This window comes from Urocitellus parryii, chromosome 11 (genome assembly GCF_045843805.1).
Source record: "Urocitellus parryii isolate mUroPar1 chromosome 11, mUroPar1.hap1, whole genome shotgun sequence".
Lineage (NCBI taxonomy): Eukaryota > Metazoa > Chordata > Mammalia > Rodentia > Sciuridae > Urocitellus > Urocitellus parryii.
In genome coordinates, this window is record NC_135541.1 from 124,599,194 (window position 1) to 124,619,105 (window position 19,912).

The 19,912-nt window shown below is 39.9% G+C and overlaps 3 protein-coding genes across 3 annotated transcripts; 2 read left to right on the top strand and 1 right to left on the bottom strand.

The window, feature by feature from the left end:
- Positions 1 to 3,680: 3,680 nt before the first annotated feature.
- On the bottom strand, positions 3,681 to 4,109 carry H4c14 (H4 clustered histone 14). Its single transcript, XM_026381866.2, has one exon. The coding sequence runs from the start codon at positions 4,106 to 4,108 to the stop codon at positions 3,797 to 3,799; it is 312 nt and encodes a 103-aa protein (XP_026237651.1). The 5' UTR covers position 4,109; the 3' UTR covers positions 3,681 to 3,796.
- A 5,672-nt stretch (positions 4,110 to 9,781) lies between these two features.
- Positions 9,782 to 10,192, top strand: LOC113177333 (histone H3). Its single transcript, XM_026381865.2, has one exon. It carries the CDS (start codon positions 9,782 to 9,784, stop codon positions 10,190 to 10,192), a length of 411 nt encoding a protein of 136 aa, XP_026237650.1.
- A 922-nt stretch (positions 10,193 to 11,114) lies between these two features.
- LOC113177329 (histone H2B type 2-F) lies at positions 11,115 to 12,923 on the top strand. The gene has a single exon (XM_026381863.2). It carries the CDS (start codon positions 11,156 to 11,158, stop codon positions 11,534 to 11,536), a length of 381 nt encoding a protein of 126 aa, XP_026237648.1. The 5' UTR covers positions 11,115 to 11,155; the 3' UTR covers positions 11,537 to 12,923.
- Positions 12,924 to 19,912: the final 6,989 nt, after the last annotated feature.

Consider the following 19,912-nt stretch of genomic DNA (forward strand, 5'->3'; position numbering starts at 1 on the left):
TTAAGATGGGGGTGATATATACCTTGTGGTGTTTTGAGGATCTGAATCAAGTCTGTTGGGGAATTCTATTGGATTCTTCATAACAACTCTATGCATATTTATTCTAATCCTAAAAGTCTAATGCTGCCACCCTGTTCATACTCTTTCTTCACCCAATTGTCCCCTTTGTTCTCTAAATTCTTAAGCTCTAGTGACTCTCTCCCTCTCCCAGTGATTATGCAGCATGTAAGAATTAGACTGGGTGAAATAGGCAATAAATACATGCCCTTTGGTTTCTATGTCACTTCATGCCTCACCTCAATTTTTTTCACACAGATCTTTTCATTTGATCCTTAAATATTCCTATGAGAAAGGCAGGATTTCTCAGTAACATTACAGATAAGAAAATTCACCTTTGGCAAAACAGATTTGTCATGATTTACATAATCCAGACAACAATCTGATTTTTTGGGAGGGTGGATTATATTCAGGTTAATTATAAGAAAGTCAACAATTTAGAATGTTCAATGGAGCTAGCAAAAACCACACCCATTAATCATTCATATATATATATATATATATATATATCTGCATAAATGCCAGTTTAGTTTTCTTCTTTTTTTTTGGTTCAAGTAGAGTAATAAATACACTAGCTAGAATGTAGAGAGTGAGAAGTTTCAAGGGAATAAACTAAAAACATAGTGAAAGATGACTCGGAGTTTCTATCTAGTCTGGGTGTCTGGGAGGATACTGCTGCTAGTCAGAGGAGAGAATCCAGAAAGGGAAAGTAAGACTTCAAACTGGAATAGTAAAATTTGATTAATAAGTGGAACATTCAAGTGCCACTATGACCACTGTAAGGAGTTGTAGCTCAGTGGTAGAGCACTGCCTTGCAAGTGTAAGGCACTAGTTCAATCCTAGCACCACATAAAAACAAAGGCATTGAGTCAATCTACAACTAAAAAAATAAAAGAAAGTAGTCCCACAGAAAGAACTCTATAATCATTTGTATGTGTATATTTTGGTGGAAATTCTGAATCCCCCCAGGAAGGGAAAGAGCAGGCACATGCTGGCTCACAGAGAGCATTCGGGTGGAAATTATTTTGTTAGCAAACCAAATACATTATAAATAGATTTGTTTCTGTTACAGATGATTAAAACATAGCACTATATTCCTGGCTGTTACAGATGGTTAAGATAAGAAAAAGGCATTTATTAAAGTAAAAAGATGCATAATTGCATGTTCTGTAATTTGGCAATATTCAGGGGCTTGACACAGCTAAAAGGATTCAGTCATGGCCATGTATCAGTTGTCATAAGTGGAACTGATAAGGTAAAGGTGTATAAAAAGATGTATAGCGGCTGAGGCATAGTGGTACATGCCCCTAATCCAAGCGATTTGGGGGGTTGAGGAAGGAGGAGTTATCAGCAACTCAATGAGATCCTGTCTCAAAATACCACAGAAAAAGGACTGGGAATGTAGCTCAGCATTAAAGTGCCTTTTAAAAAAACTGGATCTTAGAGAAGAAAAAAAAATCTATTGATTATAAAATTCCAATTCCATATAATTGAAAGTATAAATCAGTAATAGTAAAACAAGCTCACTATTTTTTCATTCATACATCTTTTTATGTTTTCTCCGAGTGTTTTGGCAAATAAGACTATTTTACTTTAGCTCTCCTATAACGTTTTTTACTACATAAAATTTGTTAGGATCATCCACTTGCTTTTTCATCAAAGAAAGCAAAATTTGGGCTGGGGATGTGGCTCAAGCGGTAGCGCGCTCGCCTGGTGTGCGTGCGGCCCGGGTTCCATCCTCAGCACCACATACAAAGATGTTGTGTCCGCCAAAAACTAAAAAATAAATATTAAAATTCTTTCTTCTCTCTCTCTCTTTAAAAAAAAAAAAAGAAAGAAAGCAAAATTTAACATTAAACAAATTGGGACGACATTCAGACTCATGTTTTAAAGAAAAACTGCTAATGTATATCAAAATCACCTGGAGTGCATAGCTTATTAAAACACAAATTACTCTGCACCAGGGTTTTTCATTCAATAGGTGTGGGGTTGGGGCCAAGGATCTTCTATTTCTAAAGGTTCCCAGTTCTTCTGTGTTGGTAAATTAGAGACTACACTTTTTGAACCACTGACTTAAACAATAAACATGATTCTGCTCCCCTCCCCTTTTTTATTCTTTGATTTCTCTTCATAATGCTATTTACTATTTTAGAGCATCTTAGTGAGGATTTTATGTATTCATCTGCATTGCCTTTAAAGTAAAAAAAAAAAAATCACAGTGATGTTTGAAACCGAAATTCTATCAGTTAGTTATTGGTGGTGAGATTTTTTTTTTTTTTTTTTTTTTTTTATTGAACTCAAGGGCACTCAACCACTGAGCCCCAGCCCCAGCCCTATTTTGTATTGTATTTAGACACAGAGTCACTGAGTTGCTTAGTGCCTCAATTTTGCTGAGGCTGGCTTTGAACTCGAAATCCTCCTGCTTCAGTCTCTCCAGCCGCTGGGATTACAGGCATGCACCACTATGTCTGTTGGTGAGATTCTAAAAGGAAAAGCAAGAACTCTTGATCATAGAAGCCTTTTATTTCTTAGCTGGAAAATGTTATTTTTGCCACTCCCTCCCCACCCATTTACTGTCTTCTCCAGTAGAATGCCAGGCATTCTGCTTTTTTCAAAGATTGAACACCCCCCAACCCAACCACCATCATGTCCAAGCTTTCCCCAATTTGCCTGCACCAAGTGACTTCTAGAGCATTAGGATTTCTATAGTTATTATTGTCTATATTTCTCATCATAGTGAATATATGCTTCTTGTACTACTAGACTTCTTATGTTATATAAGTATGTCTATACTTATGTATTGTGTATTTCTTTTTTCCCCTGTGCTGTTTAAGTTCCTGAAGGGCAAATCTTGTATCCCTTACTTTGCTAATATCTCCATTGTGAAGCACCATGTATTAAACGTAGTTCACCCTCAAGTGTTTGTTGCTAAGAGCAGCTAATAAAGTGATTATCTTTTGGGTTTTTACCGAATTACATACGTAGGCTAATTTTTGCTGTAAAATCATAAGCCCATAAATGCAAACACACACACACAACCCAGAACTTTACATGCAAATGTTAATAGCTGCAATGTTCAACACAAATCAGGACAGTTTAGGACAAACGAAGTATAGAGAATGGCTTACTGTACTTTGCTCCACAGACACAATCATTTTTTGGTTTGGCTTTGTCAAAATCAAACTGCACCTTCTATATTGATGGTGAGCATGTTCCTGCAGACGCCCCATTCTAAGCTAAACAGGTTCTAACAAGCCACATACCCGGGTCACCTGTGAACTAAAGTACCTGACCCCCTCCCTTTTTGTAAAGTGGTGGAAAATGAAGCCCCCAAAGATCGCTGAAGCTCACAGGCCAGCCTTGGACTAGAATCACAGGGCCGGTCCTACTCCCCACAGCCACAATAGTCAGGATAGCGCCAAGCCGAGATGACGAGACTACATAAAAACTTCCAAAGTAGTGCTTAGGCCTAAAGCACAGCTCGTTTTTCAAAGAAAAGAGCGTACAAAAAAAAAAAAAAAAAAAAACCACCCAAATGGAAAGCTACTTGGCTATCAAGTCGGGCCCTGGGGCTTCACTTTCTCCCCTGGCAACGGTACCTGCCTCTCAGTGCAGATGGGGACCCACAGGACCGCCTCCCGGTTCCGAGGCCCGACACCCAAGTGCCCAACTCTTTGTGGAGTACGTGGTTGGCCCTAAGAAGGGCCTTTGGAGGTGGAGCTGGAGCGCAGGCGGCGGGTCACCCTCCGAAGCCGTACAGGGTGCGGCCCTGGCGCTTGAGCGCGTAGACCACGTCCATGGCGGTGACCGTCTTGCGCTTGGCGTGCTCCGTGTAGGTGACGGCGTCGCGGATCACGTTCTCCAGGAACACCTTGAGCACGCCGCGGGTCTCCTCGTAGATGAGCCCGGAGATGCGCTTAACGCCGCCACGGCGGGCCAGGCGGCGGATGGCGGGCTTGGTGATGCCCTGGATGTTGTCGCGCAGGACCTTGCGGTGGCGCTTGGCGCCGCCCTTGCCCAGGCCCTTGCCGCCCTTCCCTCTCCCAGACATGGCTGCTGCGCTCCGAGGACTGTCCTTGGGGGCCGCGGCCTGCGCTGTTATAGGAGAGCTGCGGACCAGATTGAAAACCGAAAGCGCGCCGGCGGGAAGATTCTAATGGTCCCGCCCTGCGGAGAGCTCGCGCTCTTTTGTTGTTCTTGCGTCCTCCGCCCCCTACAGGACCCTCCACGTTGGGGGGTTTATTTGTTGTTGTTTGTTGAAGTCGACATTCCGTGGCTCCCGGGAAAGGTCGGATCCCAGCACCAAGCTTCCGGATTCCGCAGTCTTTACGCTTCCTTTTTCTGTCTGGATTCTGGAAGGCCATAAGTTGGGTTTAAGTGAAAAAGCTCTGGTGGGAGAAGACTGGAGCAAGAGCCAATGGGTTTCAGAGCTGAGAAGGGAAAAAAGAGCAGCGCCGGATTCCGTTTTAACCATAGTCCCAAACCCTCTGGCCACACAAAACTGCAGCCAGGACGGTTCCAGAAACTTGGTGGACAGACTCCAGGGCAGCCGCCTTGGGGATATGTGTGGAGGACGAGCGGAGGGAGAAGGTCGCTGCGATTTTTCAGTCTGTGCACTATTTTGTTGCTGGAGGCACAATATTTCAATCCAACCAGGAATCAGGTCCTAGGAAAACTGGTCTTAGGATACTGCCAAGCCTTCTCTTGGGGGCTGGTGAACCCCAACGCACTGTCGTCCACAGCTCTGCAGAGCATAGGAAAAGTAGAGCAGACTGAGAGGTAGTCTCCACACCCACATCTACTTACAGATCCTCTGAAATCAACCCTTATTTTCAGCCAGTTTAGCATCCAAACTGTCCAGGTTGAGACACCCACCCTCTCACTCCGGGAGCTACCAAAGTTTGCTGAATTCGGTTTTGCAAGGAGACTTGTGCTTTACCAGAAACTGCCCTAAAAAATTGATTGGAGATCTTAGTGCATTACCATGGCCCTCTGTAGGAGAATCCATGAGAAAATATTTTGGTTTCTGCACCATAAAGATCTTTTTTTCCAGAAAAATGTTTATGATTAACTTTTCTTATTAAAAGTCAGATGCTTTGTTTCCATCTCTTGGTTCTAACTACTTTCTATATTCTGATAAATCTTAAGAGTTGTTTTTTTGTTTTTTTTTTTTAAACCAGACTTCTAGGCTCCAGACATACAGATTCAGTCATTTTAAGCCCAAAGCTGAAAATCTCCAAGAATCAGCATGTTTCAATTCAAAACCTTAGGGGTTGAAGGGACTTATCCTCCTAATAATGGTGGTTCTTTTGTCCACTGAATGGATGTATCACTACATCCTTATGCCTATGTGCCTAATCAACACCCTAGTATTCACAATAGATCCCTTCTCCCTTGACTGCTTCTAGGCAGAGAAACTTGCTCTTTTCTGACCTGTTGGCAACTCCTACAGAACATCATATTATTTTACATCTCTTTTTATCTTTCATACTTCCCTCTTGACTTTGTGTTCCTTCCTGGAAGTGATTTTCGTTTTCTCTTTGTAAACTGACATGTAGTTCAATACTCATTTAAAGAATGAACAGTTCCTACATTTAATGACTTTTAAATACTAGTAAGAAAGACATTACCAAATTACAACATCATAAACATAAGCCATGGCTCACAGAAATGATAATTTTGGAGTCAAAAGGGAAAAGGATCCTAGTCAAAATAAGAGATATGTGTATATTCCCTTTTGTAGGGGATAAGGATATGCTACTATAACGGTTCACTTGATGCTTTGACTATATCCCTTGTGGCTTTGAAACTTACATTTTTTTTTTCTTTTTACCAACCTCTTCTCCCTCATCATCTTTTCCCTGATCTTCTTCCAGATCTCTCCTCCCTAATCTCAATTTCTCTGAATCACCTCTATAAAAGCCCCTTGTTCCTGATGATGAGCAGAATCACAGCCTTTGGGACAGGAGTCCGATGTGTTTCTCCTTTGCTAGCCAAGCAATAAACCTTTTTCCTTTTTCTTAAAATTGTGTCCTTGTTAATGGATTGGCATAGGGGACAAAGATTGAGCTTTCGGCAACATGTACCCCCAAATTGCCACTTTGGCACAAGAATAATTTTGAGCTGAAGGCATTTTGAGTTCCTGAAATCCCTTATCTGTTTAAAAACAGAGCCTCCTGGGGTTGGGGTTACGCCTCATACGAGCAAGGCCCTGGGTTCGATCTTTGGCACCACATAAAAATAAATAAGACACTGAGTTTTCTTTAACTCAGTTGTTGTAAGTTTTTCCCATGGAGGAACTCTGATTTTCCAGAGATGAGGAGTTGGTGCCACACCCAAACAGGCATTGTCACAGGAATACAATGTGGTGTCCTTTACTCTCCTAAATGCTATTTATCTTTCTAAAAAGTCATTTGCTTTTCCCTAAGTGTCCTTTCTCTCCTCTCCCTTTCAACTATTAAGTACACAAACCCCAAATTCTAACCACCCTTTTGAGTTACCCATCTTGGGGTACTGCCTTGTGTAGGTTCAATAATTCAAAACATTTGTCTTTCTTTTATTGATCTCTTTTGTTATGCAGTCAGTTCCAACTAAGAACCTATGGGGAGTTGGAGAAAAATATTATTCTTCCCCCACAATTTTAATAAAAAATATAGTACTCAAAATATATGGTTCTTAACCTCTCTCCAATATAGCTTAGGATGGCTGGTGGAATGAAATTTATATAGCTTTGAAATATTGTGTGAAAACATTTCTTGATTCTAAAAAAAATTTACTTGATTTTACTATATTCCAGTAGGATATGTTATGTAATAATAAATATAAATATAAATTCTAAGCTGTTCAATATGATCAGTAAATGTTAAGGACCAGTAGAATGGAGAATGTTGGTGAATTTTTATCTAATGGCAGTACATTGAAGGAGTGAGTTTATTTCAGAATGGAATAAAGAAAGAAGCTTAAAATCCTATGGTTTCGCAGTTTGGTCCAGGGCTGAAGATCAGTCAAGATGAAAGCAAATCAGGCATGAGGACTGACCAACCCACAAACCCAAGATTCAAATGGTCTTGGAATGCTTATAACCCTGGAGGTACATGAAGACCAACACCAAACAAACTGTCTTCTCTTACCATCTATGTAACTTAGTCCTTTACATTTGTATTAAAAATAAATAGGTATGTTCAAAACATTGCATTCCTAATAATAACAATTATTATTTTCACTTGCTTATTTCCTGTATAGAAAGTTTGGGGTTGTGGCTCAGTGGTAGAACGCTTGCCTAGCACGCATGAGCCACTGGGTCCGATTCTCAGCCCTACATATAAATAAGTAAATAAAATAAAGGTCCATCAACAACTAATAAAAATTAAAAAAAAAAAAGAAAAGTTTAAGCTTCTCATGTCTCCTTCTCACCTCCCAATACAACCCATGCTAAGTAACAATATAACTCAAGTTCTTAGCCTTCAAACTACAGGCCTTTAGAACTTCTGATGAAAGTTGGGCATGGTGGCATATACCTGTAATTCCTAGTGACTGGGAACACAGAGGGAGGACTATTGCAAGTTCAAGGCCAGACTGGGCCTAGACCTTGTCCCTAAAAAAAAAAAAAAAAAAAAAAAAAAAGGCTGGGGATGTAGATCAGTGGTAGAGTGTCCCTGGATATAATCCCCAATAATGGATATCTGATGAAAGAAACTTCAGAAATTTCAGAAAGAGAAATATCCTCTCTCTCCCACAGCTGAAGAAAAGCAGAGGTTCATCTTCATCATACACCTCTACTGATAAAAACAGAACTTTCATAGGAATATCACTCTAGTGTCCAATATGGGGAGTAGGTGAAATTGAACTGACATGTATCTGAATTCTGCATTGAAGGTGATTTCTAAGGTAACAATTACATCAGAGATAATTGTATTCCAAAAAATGTTAACTATGGCTTTTGCAAATTCATGATTCTGATTCTGATTGTTTTGTTTAATTTGTTGCCTTAGAATTTATAAAGTGATTTTTTTTTGAGAAGTCGAAGTAGAAATTCTTATAAGTTTGCTTTTTTAAAAAGTTAAACCAGAGGAAGACTTGAAATTTTCTTATTCTCTACGTTATAAAAACCAGGCACAGTGGTGCATGCCTGTTATCCCAGCAGTTCAGGGGGCTGAGACAGGAAGATTGCAAGTTCAAAGCCAGCCTCAGCAAAGGTGAAGTGCTACACAACTCACTGAGACCCTGTCTCTAAATAAAATACAACATAGGGCTAGGGATGTGGCTCAGTGGTTGAGTGCCCCTGAGTTTAATCCCCAGTAACCAGCACCCCCCCCTCCAAAAAAAAAGTGAAATAAATTCCATGACTTGGATTCTGTATTTCAAAATAGTTCCCTCTTATCCTCATGCAATCAAACCATACATTGTTTCTTAAAGGTCTCGAACTCTGTTATTTCACAGAGTTGGGTTAAGTAATACAGTTTACAAAGACGGACTTTTAAACACAGAGTAGTGCTCAGTATATGAAAGTCATTACAAAATCACCACAGGAATAACATTTATCCACGTGAGTCACACTTTTGTATGTTTTGTATTTTAGATCTCCCTAAGAGGTTGCTACCTATGAAGGGTTTTTGAAGAGATTAAGCTAACAAGTTTTTACATTGTGTGAAATGTTCACTTAAAATCACTTCCATTTGACTTTGATATCATTAAGGAGAAGATAATTCATACTGACACCATTAAGGTAAGTTTTAAGCCTCTTGGGCCTGCTTTTGTTATTAGGTTTGAGCTCTTGTAAGGTTTATATGTAATGATTTTTCAATAAAACAAGCGATTAAAAGTATTATCTAAAAACAACTTTTACCTTATCCATAGAGATCTTTATGCATTGTTTTATGACACGCACTTTCCAGGAACAATTTAAGGCCTATGAAATGACTAAAGGGCAAAGAATCTTCACTGTCCTTGTAGAAAATACAGAAAATATTAAACTTTTAAGGATTAGGAAACATTTTATCTTTATTGAATAGCCACTCAGTGGTCAATGAATAATTCATGTGCTTTGAAACTTCATTTAATTTGTCATCTGGCTGATAAGCACTTGACTATTGGAAACTATTGGAAAGGAGAAACTCCTGTCTGGTCTCATCCATCTTTGACCAATTCGCGGTTCATCTGCAGGACCTAATCGGCCTTTGATGTGGAGGCGAGGAGACAGAATCCCCAGGAGGTAAAAAATAAAGGAAGGCGGAAGTTTTAACAGAACATTGGTCAGCATACTGAAGATAAAACAGGGCTTTGGCCGAGTTTAAGTCAGGTAAATATAATTTTTCATTCTTTCCACTACATAGTGTTTTGTTAAGCTTGCATCACGATACAATGCATCTAAACTGCGGAGCACAGTAACAAACGCTAAATAAATGTTATGGAAGGAGAGTTCCTGTCACAGGTACCTTGAAACTAGCTGAAACCTGTTAAAATATACAGTGAGTAAATGCTTTATAAATTATTGTTACAAAGTTACATCGACTGAAAGGAAAGGTTTTTACAGAGATATTCGTGGTCCATAAATTGTAGAGAAAGGGGGAAGGAATGAGGGAATAGTCTCAGTAAGCGGGATCGAATTCTAGCCAATGAGACCACAAGTCTAGAGATTCCTCTCCTCCTGCCCAATCAAGGCGCGGCTTCGTCTATAAGTAGGACCGCCTTCGCTCGCTCCTCGCTCCTCCCAACCCCGCGAAGCATGGCCCGAACCAAGCAGACCGCGCGCAAGTCGACCGGCGGCAAGGCCCCGCGCAAGCAGCTGGCCACCAAGGCGGCCCGCAAGAGCGCGCCGGCCACCGGCGGCGTCAAGAAGCCCCACCGCTACCGGCCCGGCACCGTGGCGCTGCGCGAGATCCGGCGCTACCAGAAGTCCACCGAGCTGCTGATCCGCAAGCTGCCGTTCCAGCGGCTGGTGCGCGAGATCGCGCAGGACTTCAAGACCGACCTGCGCTTCCAGAGCTCGGCCGTCATGGCGCTGCAGGAGGCCAGCGAGGCCTACCTGGTGGGGCTGTTCGAGGACACCAACCTGTGCGCCATCCACGCCAAGCGCGTCACCATCATGCCCAAGGACATCCAGCTGGCCCGCCGCATCCGCGGGGAGCGGGCTTAAGTCCTGTGCTGAGCAGTCCGCACAAAGGCTCTTTTCAGAGCCACCTACCTCTCAGTAAGAGCAGCTGCACCCGCTTTGCGCAGTCTGCGCTGTCTGAACACTCAACTCAGGGACGCCCCAGAGGGGCATGGAGGAATCCCGACACTCTAATCTGGTCGCTTAGCTACAGGCGAGTTGGTCTTGTTCCCGGCCAGGTCTCCCGTGTGCTGGCCTAGCTTTCCCTATTCCGTGAGGGAACGTCTTCGGCGCTGAGCCCTGTGTTAGTATTGAGGTCCAGGCCGGGAAAATACCCTTTAAGATTCAAGATTCGTCTTGCATTTAGAAATTACATGAAACTAGTTTGTAACGTGATTCATGGTTACACAATATAACTCGAAAAGCAGTTAAAAACGGAAGTGGGTCCCTGCCGGTTTTCAAAAAAGAGTTGAGGATCGTTAAAGAAAAACCAAGTATATAAAGAAAAACTGCAGAATTAAGGGGCTGCAGCTGGGGTTGTGGCTCAGTGGTACAGCACGTGCCTCGCTTTAGGAGGCACCGGGTTCGATCCTTAGAACACACAGAAAGATACTGTGTCCATCTACAACTAAAAAAAGTAAGGGGCAGTTAACTTTACCTAGTGCTTTAAAAATTCCTTCTAGAAATCCACGGTTTAGTGGGGGGGGGGGGGACAAACAAGTGGAACCACGGCTGTACGTAATTTACTGGTTAATTTGAAGTGGAGTATTCTGATTGGCTAATAAGACTTCTGTTCTAATGACCACTAAGGAAGCGCAACCGGAATCTATTATTTACATGGACTCCGCCCCTCTATGACGACACTGTTGTAAATTAACCAATAAAAAACGCAGTGTCGTGGGAGTCTTCATTTGCATACGGGCTCTATAAGTAGCGCGTAACCAGCTGGTTCTGCTGCAGTCGGCGATTATCTCTTCCCGAGTTCGTCTGTTCTCCGCGACGAAAAAAATGCCGGACCCAGCGAAATCTGCCCCCGCTCCCAAGAAGGGGTCCAAGAAGGCGGTCACGAAAGTGCAGAAGAAGGACGGCAAGAAGCGCAAGCGCAGCCGCAAGGAGAGCTACTCCGTCTACGTGTACAAGGTGCTGAAGCAGGTGCACCCCGACACGGGCATCTCGTCCAAGGCCATGGGCATCATGAACTCGTTCGTCAACGACATCTTCGAGCGCATCGCCGGCGAAGCGTCCCGCCTGGCGCACTACAACAAGCGCTCGACCATCACGTCGCGGGAGATCCAGACGGCCGTGCGCCTGCTGCTGCCCGGGGAGCTGGCCAAGCACGCCGTGTCCGAGGGCACCAAGGCGGTCACCAAGTACACCAGCTCCAAGTAAGGGTACACAAGGAATGCGACACAACAACTGCTTTACCCCAAAGGCTCTTTTCAGAGCCACTTCAGTCATCAGAAAAGGGCTGTAAGCACAATGGGCCCATCAGCCTTTGTTAGGTATGATGTGACCGTGGTCACGAGTGCATTTGTGGTTAGGATCAGGAAGTCCCTACCGAGTCCTTGATGGAACCTTTGGCTTAATAAAGGATCCTTGAGAGGCGGAGGAATGGGCAAGTGTCTCTTCTGTCTTCAGATACGTGTTAATACGCGTTTGGGGGCTTCTTTAGCTCGGCGACTGATCCCTAGCATTTTTAAGTAATGATCGAGTTGGGTTTCATCTTTAATGTACAGGTGAGAAGTTGTCAGTTCTTCAACTCCCTACTCAACTTATTGGCAATATCAGAAGATAAGCTTATTTCATGATGTGAGAAGGGTGCTACTGGCATTTAATGGGAAGCAGCCAGCACTGATGCCGTGCGTAATGCACAGGACAGCCCCCACAACAAAGCATTACCTGATTCATAATGCTGATTCCTGTGCAGAGACTGAGACCCACTGGCCCAAATACCTGTCGTGCTATCCCTGGACCCACACCTATGTTATTGCTCTTTACTTGAAAGGTGAACATTCCATAGGCTTACTGTTTCCAGGTCATTTTCCACAGGAAAACTTTCAGGGCAAGAACCCTGTTCTGGTTTCTGTTAAACAGAACAGAACAAAACAAAAACTTATGATTGTAAGAACTGTGGAATTGCTTTCTGAAATTGCTTGCCTCTGGTGAAGTTTGCTGCTTTCAGTCAGGTTGGATGTGGGGAGGTGGTTTTCAGTGTTCCCAGGTGTGTGTATTTTAATAAGTTTTGGATGTATCTACTTGGCCCACATGTTGGCATCAAATGTTAAAATCAGGCTGTGGGTGTGTGTTTGTGTTTTGTTTCTGTTGTTTTGCACAGTACTGGGGATCAAAACCAGCGTTTCTGTCTGGGCAAGTAGTCTACCACTAAGGAACATTCCCCAGTCCACTAGTATTTTGAGAATGAGTGGAGAAGGGATTTATGGTACACAGAAGGCCATGGTTAATATGTAGAATGAATCTCTGAAGACTAAAAACTTGTATAATTCAAAACATCCTGAAAAAAGCTAGTGGATTTCTTTTTTCCTTACCAAATAAATACAATAGGAAAACTTAGTTTACAATTTACTGAAACAGGCTTTGATATTAAGCCATTCTTGGTAAGTCCTTCTCAGGACAACTCTGTACTTACTGTGAATTTTGTAATTTTATAATTTAGTTCAAACTTACATCTAATTAAAAGTGGTAGAGTGCTTGCCTAGCATGCATGAGGCACTGAGTTCCGATCCTCAGCACCACATAAAAATAAATAAATGTATTGTGCCCGCCTACAACTAAAAATATACATATATTTAATTTTTTTAAATAAAATAAAGGTGTTGTGTTCATCTACAACTAAAAAAAATTTTTTTAAGTTGCATAAAGTGTGCCACATGACTTCTTTCACTGCAAATTTTAGATTCTCATTTGAGAATTCCCTGTCCTTTTTCTGATGACTTCCAGACAAGAGGCCAGGGAAAGATGACTCAACTGAGATCTCATCAGAACCAATGAAGATTAAATTATATTAGCCTCTGTAATGGTGAGAGTAGTCAGTGATGCTGAGCCTGAGGTAATTTAACTAATTACAGGAACTTAGTGGTAAATTCACCAATCACTGGGGCTTCTTAATTTATTTGGGTCTCGTAGTTTTCTGTGAAATGCAGAGATTATAATTATTGATCTTAAGCTTCCTTCTAATATAATCCACTTGGCATAGTGGCTGGAACATGGTAAATGTTTCATCAGTGTTGCTCTCAGGATGAACATCTATCTCAGATAAGGAAACCACCTTGTTAACTCTTTTCCCTGCTACATTATGAAAAATTGAACCATTTTGTTTCTCTAAGCTTTCAAGTTGATAGCTTTTTTCTGAGTCTTTTTAAGTTTTGAAATCTGATTTTCATATTAGGTATTAGATAAAAATCATTCTTAAGTGACCTTCTTCCCACCACTCTGCTGAAACAGCAAGTATGTGTAGAGAAGAATACAATTTTAGCAGGAGAGTTAACCAAGGTAAAACTTTAATTCCAATCTTCAGCCTAGAGGAAAAAAAAAGGTAAGAAAAAAATTTTCATTTGTCTAAGGAACGTTTATGAATGTGGGGATGTGTTTTGGAGGGAAGGAGGCATAATTTGAGAAATCATTCTGGATTAATATATGCAAATCTTTTTTGGAGTAGAGTTTTAAAGATTTTAAAAGCAAAGGAAATAAATAAACAAAAACTATGAATATTTTTCCTGACATAAGAAAATAATATATGAATTATAAGCATTGACTGAGTCATTTAGATTGAGCTGATAGATGGAAATATAGACTTTACAACATACAGACATCAAAGTAAATATATTTGAAGACTCTTCCTAGCAATATGGAAGGATGATGTATTCCTAAAAATTTGGGCATGATGTTTAATGTTTACATGTATAATGTTTAGTAAAAAGTTCAGGTTCTTGAGAAACTAGCTGGTATACAGCCTGGCTCTTTTCTCTCAGTTGTATGACAGAGCATGTTTCTTAGTCTGTGTTTCCTCAACTTAAAATTGGGAGCAATAGTAGTGCTTACTGCACAATGTTTGGGGAAGGATAAATGAGTAATTATATATAACAATGATAGTATTTGACAGTTAATAAGCATTTCAGTAGTGGTAGTTGAGATTGACAGTAAGGAAGTTTTACTGAACTCTATGCAAGTTTCTCATCTCTAACACACAAGTGAATATGACTACTAATTCAAGAAAATGCACCGGAGATGTCACATTCTTCCCATCTGTTATGGTTTGGACATGAGGAGTCCCCCAGAAAGCTCCCATGTTAATACAGGAATATTCAGAGGTGAAATGGTTAGACTGTGAGAGCTGTGACCTAATCAGTCCATCCTACCGACTGGGTGGACTATAGGCAGGATGGGTCCTGGCTGGAGGAGGTAGGTCACTGGGAGCATGCCTTGGAACGGTTGCTCTTCCCTCTGGCCCCTTTCCCTTGCTCTCTCTGCTTCCTTACATGAGGTAGACAGCACTCCACCACTCCTTTCTGCCGTGATGTTCTGCCTCACTGTGGGTCCAGAGAAATTGGCTTGGTTGACGATGGACTAACCCTCTGAAACCATTAGCCAAAATAAATGTTTGCTCCTCTAAGTTGTTCTTGTCAGGAATTTTGGTTACAGTGATGAAAAGATGACTAATACACCATTTTTAACATACCATCTTTCACTCCATTTATGTCATAAATGATGGCAGATGGTATTCAAGTGAAGAGTACTGCAGAAGATATGAGTGGACCAAGGAATGATCCACACTATTTGGAACAAACATACCAGGAACAAGAGTTGGTCTTGGGACAACTGATAGGACGACATGTCTATTCCCTCCTATCCTGGGGATTATAATAAGCCACAGAAGTGTTTGGCTCCATCAGTGAGTGTGGTCAAACTTGGTTCAGAGAGACAGAAGAATGCATCAGGTTACTGGGAGTTATCATCACGAAGAGACTTGCTTTTGGAAACTTACAATATTATGTGCCATCCTTTACACACATGTACATTTCAGCACAAGAATCCCCCCATACAAAGATGTGCACATAACCAAGAGTCACCATAAATTTTAAGAGAAATATCCTCTCACCCTCAGTTGAAGAAAACCAGAAGTTTTTTTCGCATCATAAACCTGCCTCTAATAAAAGAGTAGATTGAGAACTTTGAAGGAATATAGCTCTACTGTCCAATATAGAGTCTAAATAAAATTGAGCTGACATGGATCTGAATTATGTTATTAAATCAGAGACATTAAAGTGTAAAACTCAGTTAACACGAGAGAGCTCAAAATAAGTGTATTTAATACCCTCAGATATAGGAGAAGATAAAAATAAGAAAAATCAACTAAAGACCTTAGAAATCTAAAATTTGGTTATTTAAAAAAAAAAAAACTTAGAGCCAAATCCATAATTGAACTCCATATCTACACTCCTCCATAGATGAGGAAAAAAATTAAAGATCAAGTCAGAAATTGTACCCTCATAAAAAGTTACAAAGATGAAAAATATAAAGGAAAAGTTAATTGATATGAAAAAATAATTCCAGATACCCCCAAATTCATCCATCAGAATAATAAATTTCATAAGTAAGGAACTGAGAAGACTTAAGAAATAAAATACAGATATACTAAGTAAGATTTGGTGATTGTAGACGGCACAACTTCAGAATACCAATTAAATTATAATCTTTGCCAATGGTGTCCCCTACCATTTCCTTGACAACCAAAGTCAAGGAAATAAGGGAAGAAAAGGAGGATATTTTACAGGATCTAAATTCATAGACATACATCTTCCTCATTAAATTCTGAGGACACAAGTATAAAATGAAAATGAACCTTACTTAGATACATGGTAATAAAATTTCAGAACAAAAAATTAAAAGAGAAAGGTCTAAAGACATCAGGTATATTTGGGCAGTCCTGGATATAAGACAATGAAGCATTACCTTTTTAAAAAAAGGGGGGGGGAGAATTTTGAAACAACTTTTATATCTAGTCAACTAATGTTTTGGTATGAGAGACTTTTCAGACCATCTTTGAGAGAATTACTAGAATTGTTGTCTGATAAGTTTTTTGTTTGTTTGTTTGCATCATGGGGGATTCAACTCAGGATCTTATTCATGTGAAGCAAGCACTCTACCACTGAGCCACATCTCTACCCCTCCAGTGAGAATATTTAAAAGATTCCAAGAAATGATGTACACTAGAATCAAAGGTGACCATGTACCTTACAAAACATATTGCTATTAGATTCCTTAAGAAATTAAGAAAACCTGGTATTTAAATTCCAGATGACATTAACATGGGTGGGAAGTGCGGGGGAAAACAAGAGTGAAAAGAAAAAAAGCAAGCAAAGTAAGAAGGATAGAAACATTATTACTATGGAAGTTAAAAAAATGTAGATTATATAGATCTACATATATATGGCAATAAAAGAAAGTTATTTCATAATCATAAAAATTGTAATCCATTAAGGATTACATGATCATGAATTTTTTGCTTTTTTAAAAAATTTTTCAACCTTTTTTTAAAAATTTTTCAAGCTTTTTTTAAAAATTTTTTTCAACCTTTTTAATGGGCATAGTACTTTATTTTATTTATTTATTTTTATGTGGTACTGAGGATAGAACCCAGTGCTTCATATGTGTGAGGCAAGTGCTCTGCCACTGAGCCACAACCCCAGCCTGAATTGTTTGCTTTTTAGCACGTGCACACACACACATCTACTCACACAATGTGCATACAAGGACTTTATTATTCTATTTGGAGATAGGGTCTAGCTAAGTTGCTCAGGGTCTTGCTAATTTTCCAAGGCTTACCTCAAATTTGTACTCCTGCCTGAGTCTCCAGAGTAGAAGGGATTACAGGTGTGCACTACTATCCTGGCTACAAGGATTTTTGTTTTTCGTGTGTGTGTGTGTGTGTGTGTGTGTGTGTGTGTGTGTTTTGGTACTGGGGATTGAACCTCAGGAGCACTCCACTGCTGAGCCACATCCCCAGCCCTATTTTGTATTTTATTTTAGAGACAGGGTTTCACTAAGTTGCTCAGTGTCTTGCTTTTGCTGAGGCTGGCTTTGAACACAAGATCCTCTTGCTTCAGCCTCCAGAACTGAGCCTCTGGGATTACAAGCGTGCACCACCATGCCTGGCCTACAAGGATTTTTTAGGTCAACAATCACAGTAATTAATTTTAATACAGTCCTCAGGAATTGACAGATAAACACGGTCAATGAGATTAACCATAATTATACATACTATGTAATTTTGTTTTAAAAATGGGAAAGTTACATTATTTTCAATTTCCAGGGTATAAAAACAAAAATTAACCATGAGCAAGAGGGCAAATTAAATCTCAACGCATTTTGAAAATCTGAAACCATACCAGGTATATATTCACTGATTATAAAGCAATAAAACAACTAAGTATATTCTCCTGAATCTATACTCTTAAAAGAAAGCATATAGGTTAAGAGGATTTCAAAAAATAGATACTTTTTATAAGTAACAATCTATATGATCAGAAGAAATTCATAGTTTTGGAATGCATCTAAGAGAAAATAAGAACTATTTTAAGTGGATTAAAGGCTGAGGCCAGAGGATTGAAGGTTCAAAGCCAGCCTCAGCAATTTAGCCTTGCCCTAAGCAACATAGCAAGACCTTGTCTCAAAATAAAAAGGGGACCAGGGATGTGCCTTAGTGGTTAATGCCCCTGGGCTCAATCCCTGATTAAAAAAAAAGGGGGGGGGGCTGGGGTTGTGGCTCAGAGGTAGAGCGCTCACCTAGCATGTGTGGGGGCACAGGGTTCGATCCTCAGCACCACATAAAAATAAAGATATTGTATCTACCTACAATTAAAAAATAAATTTAAAAAATAACAAGAATTAAACTAATAAAGGAACAATAGGAAAACATGAGGGTAGAGGAATAAATTTAAATAAAAGCAGAATCAATGGGGGTAGATCATACTTCCCTACTCCATCAAGATTAATCAATAAAACCAAAGGCTGTTCTCAGAAAAATAAAGCATTCTTTAGTAAATTTAACATTGAAAGAGAAAAGGCACATAAAAAGTAACATTAAATATAGAAGAAATTAAAAATGATATGAATTCTGCTTTTAGATAGGGTCTAGCTGAATTGCTGAGGCTGACCTCAAACTTGGGATCCTCCTGCCTTAGCTTCCTGAGTAACTGGGATTACATGTGTACTTGGTGGCTATATATGTGTATTTTTTTATGTGAATTTATTTGCAAATGTAAGCAAAATTTTGACTTTTTCCTACAAATTAGCACAGTTGCTCCTAGAAAAACAAACACATAAATAAACAATTATTATTAGAGAAACTAAAAAGATAATCAAAGATCTACCCTTAATATAGGCCCAGGCCTTATTTTCTCTTAAATGCATTTAAAACCATGAGGGGAGAGAATGTATTAGGTAAATTAATCAAGATAATGATCAATTAAAATATCTGCAGATCTTTCTTTTTGTGGGGGAAGGGGGTGAAGATTGATGTCTTACTTCTCCACTGATATTGTAAAGTAATGACAGCAACAGGAAGGTTAAGTGAAATAATCCATATAAGGCAAATAATTAAGGGATTGAAAAAATAAGGTCTAATTGTTATTACATACATAATATAGATTTCACAGGAGGAGCAAAGATAAGAAGTTGCAACTCAAGAAACTAGTAAGTAAAAGGTTAAGGTTTGAATTCTAGCTGGGGGTGATGGTACACACCTATAATTCCAGCAGCTCTGGAGGCTGAGGCAGAAGGATCAGGAGTTCAAAGCCAGCCTTGGCCATTTAACGGGGCTCTAAGTGAGACCCTGTCTCCAAGGTAAAGTACAAAAAAAGGGCTGGGAATGTGGCTCTGTGGTTAAATGTCCCTGGGTTCAATCCTTTGTTAAAAAAAAAAAAATGAATTCTAGTATATTATAATCAAAGCTTGTGAAATTTTAAGATGTGGTTGAATTAAAGTTAGAAAATGATTATTTTCCAAAATAAGTGTGGTATTTGTAAACCTGTTTATGTAGATGCCTGTTTCTTCTACTCAAGGTCTTTCTCTGCCCGTCTAGAAATGGACTTCGGAGTCGCAGCTGGGTTAGGATAAGTGCTGTTTCACTGGAGACCTCCCTTGCTTCCTTGAAATTAAATTGTATTCTTAGCAAATACCACATTTGGGGAATTTTATTTTTCCAGAAGGCCTGAGTCAATTATTTCTAGCTTTTCTTAGAGATTTTCCTTGTCCATTAACTCCCATATCATGTCATGCAATCTTTCCCTGTAACATATGCACCCTCTCCACAATTTATACTTTTTTATTCTTTTTAAGTCTTAAGGGTAAGGAGTAGTATGTGCTTAAAGTAATATGGAAATGGAAAAAAACAGACTGAAAGATGAATTTCTTATCCTTCAAGGGTTCTGATCCCATATTTAGAAACAAAACAAGAAATGAGGTATAAAGAAGACAGCAATTTTATTGGCTCCTATTTTACTGCAAATGTGCATTAGCAAGTCTATATCCCAAACCCCCCAAAGACCTCATGGAGTACCAGATTTTCAACTTACTAAGGTTTTCTTTGTTTTTGTGGGGATTGGGAGAGAACAACATCCTACTTTGCTTGCCAAGTACAATATACAGTTTTTTTGTTTGTTTTTGGTACCAGGGATTGAACCCAGGGGTTAACCACTGAACTACATTCCCAGCCCGTTTTTATACTTCATTTAGAAACAGGATCTC

What these genes read in the sequence shown, in the direction of transcription:
- H4c14 (XM_026381866.2), bottom strand. Translation starts at nt 4,108, where the DNA reads ATGTCTGGGAGAGGGAAGGGCGGCAAGGGCCTGGGCAAGGGCGGCGCC.
- LOC113177333 (XM_026381865.2), top strand. Translation starts at nt 9,782, where the DNA reads ATGGCCCGAACCAAGCAGACCGCGCGCAAGTCGACCGGCGGCAAGGCC.
- LOC113177329 (XM_026381863.2), top strand. Translation starts at nt 11,156, where the DNA reads ATGCCGGACCCAGCGAAATCTGCCCCCGCTCCCAAGAAGGGGTCCAAG.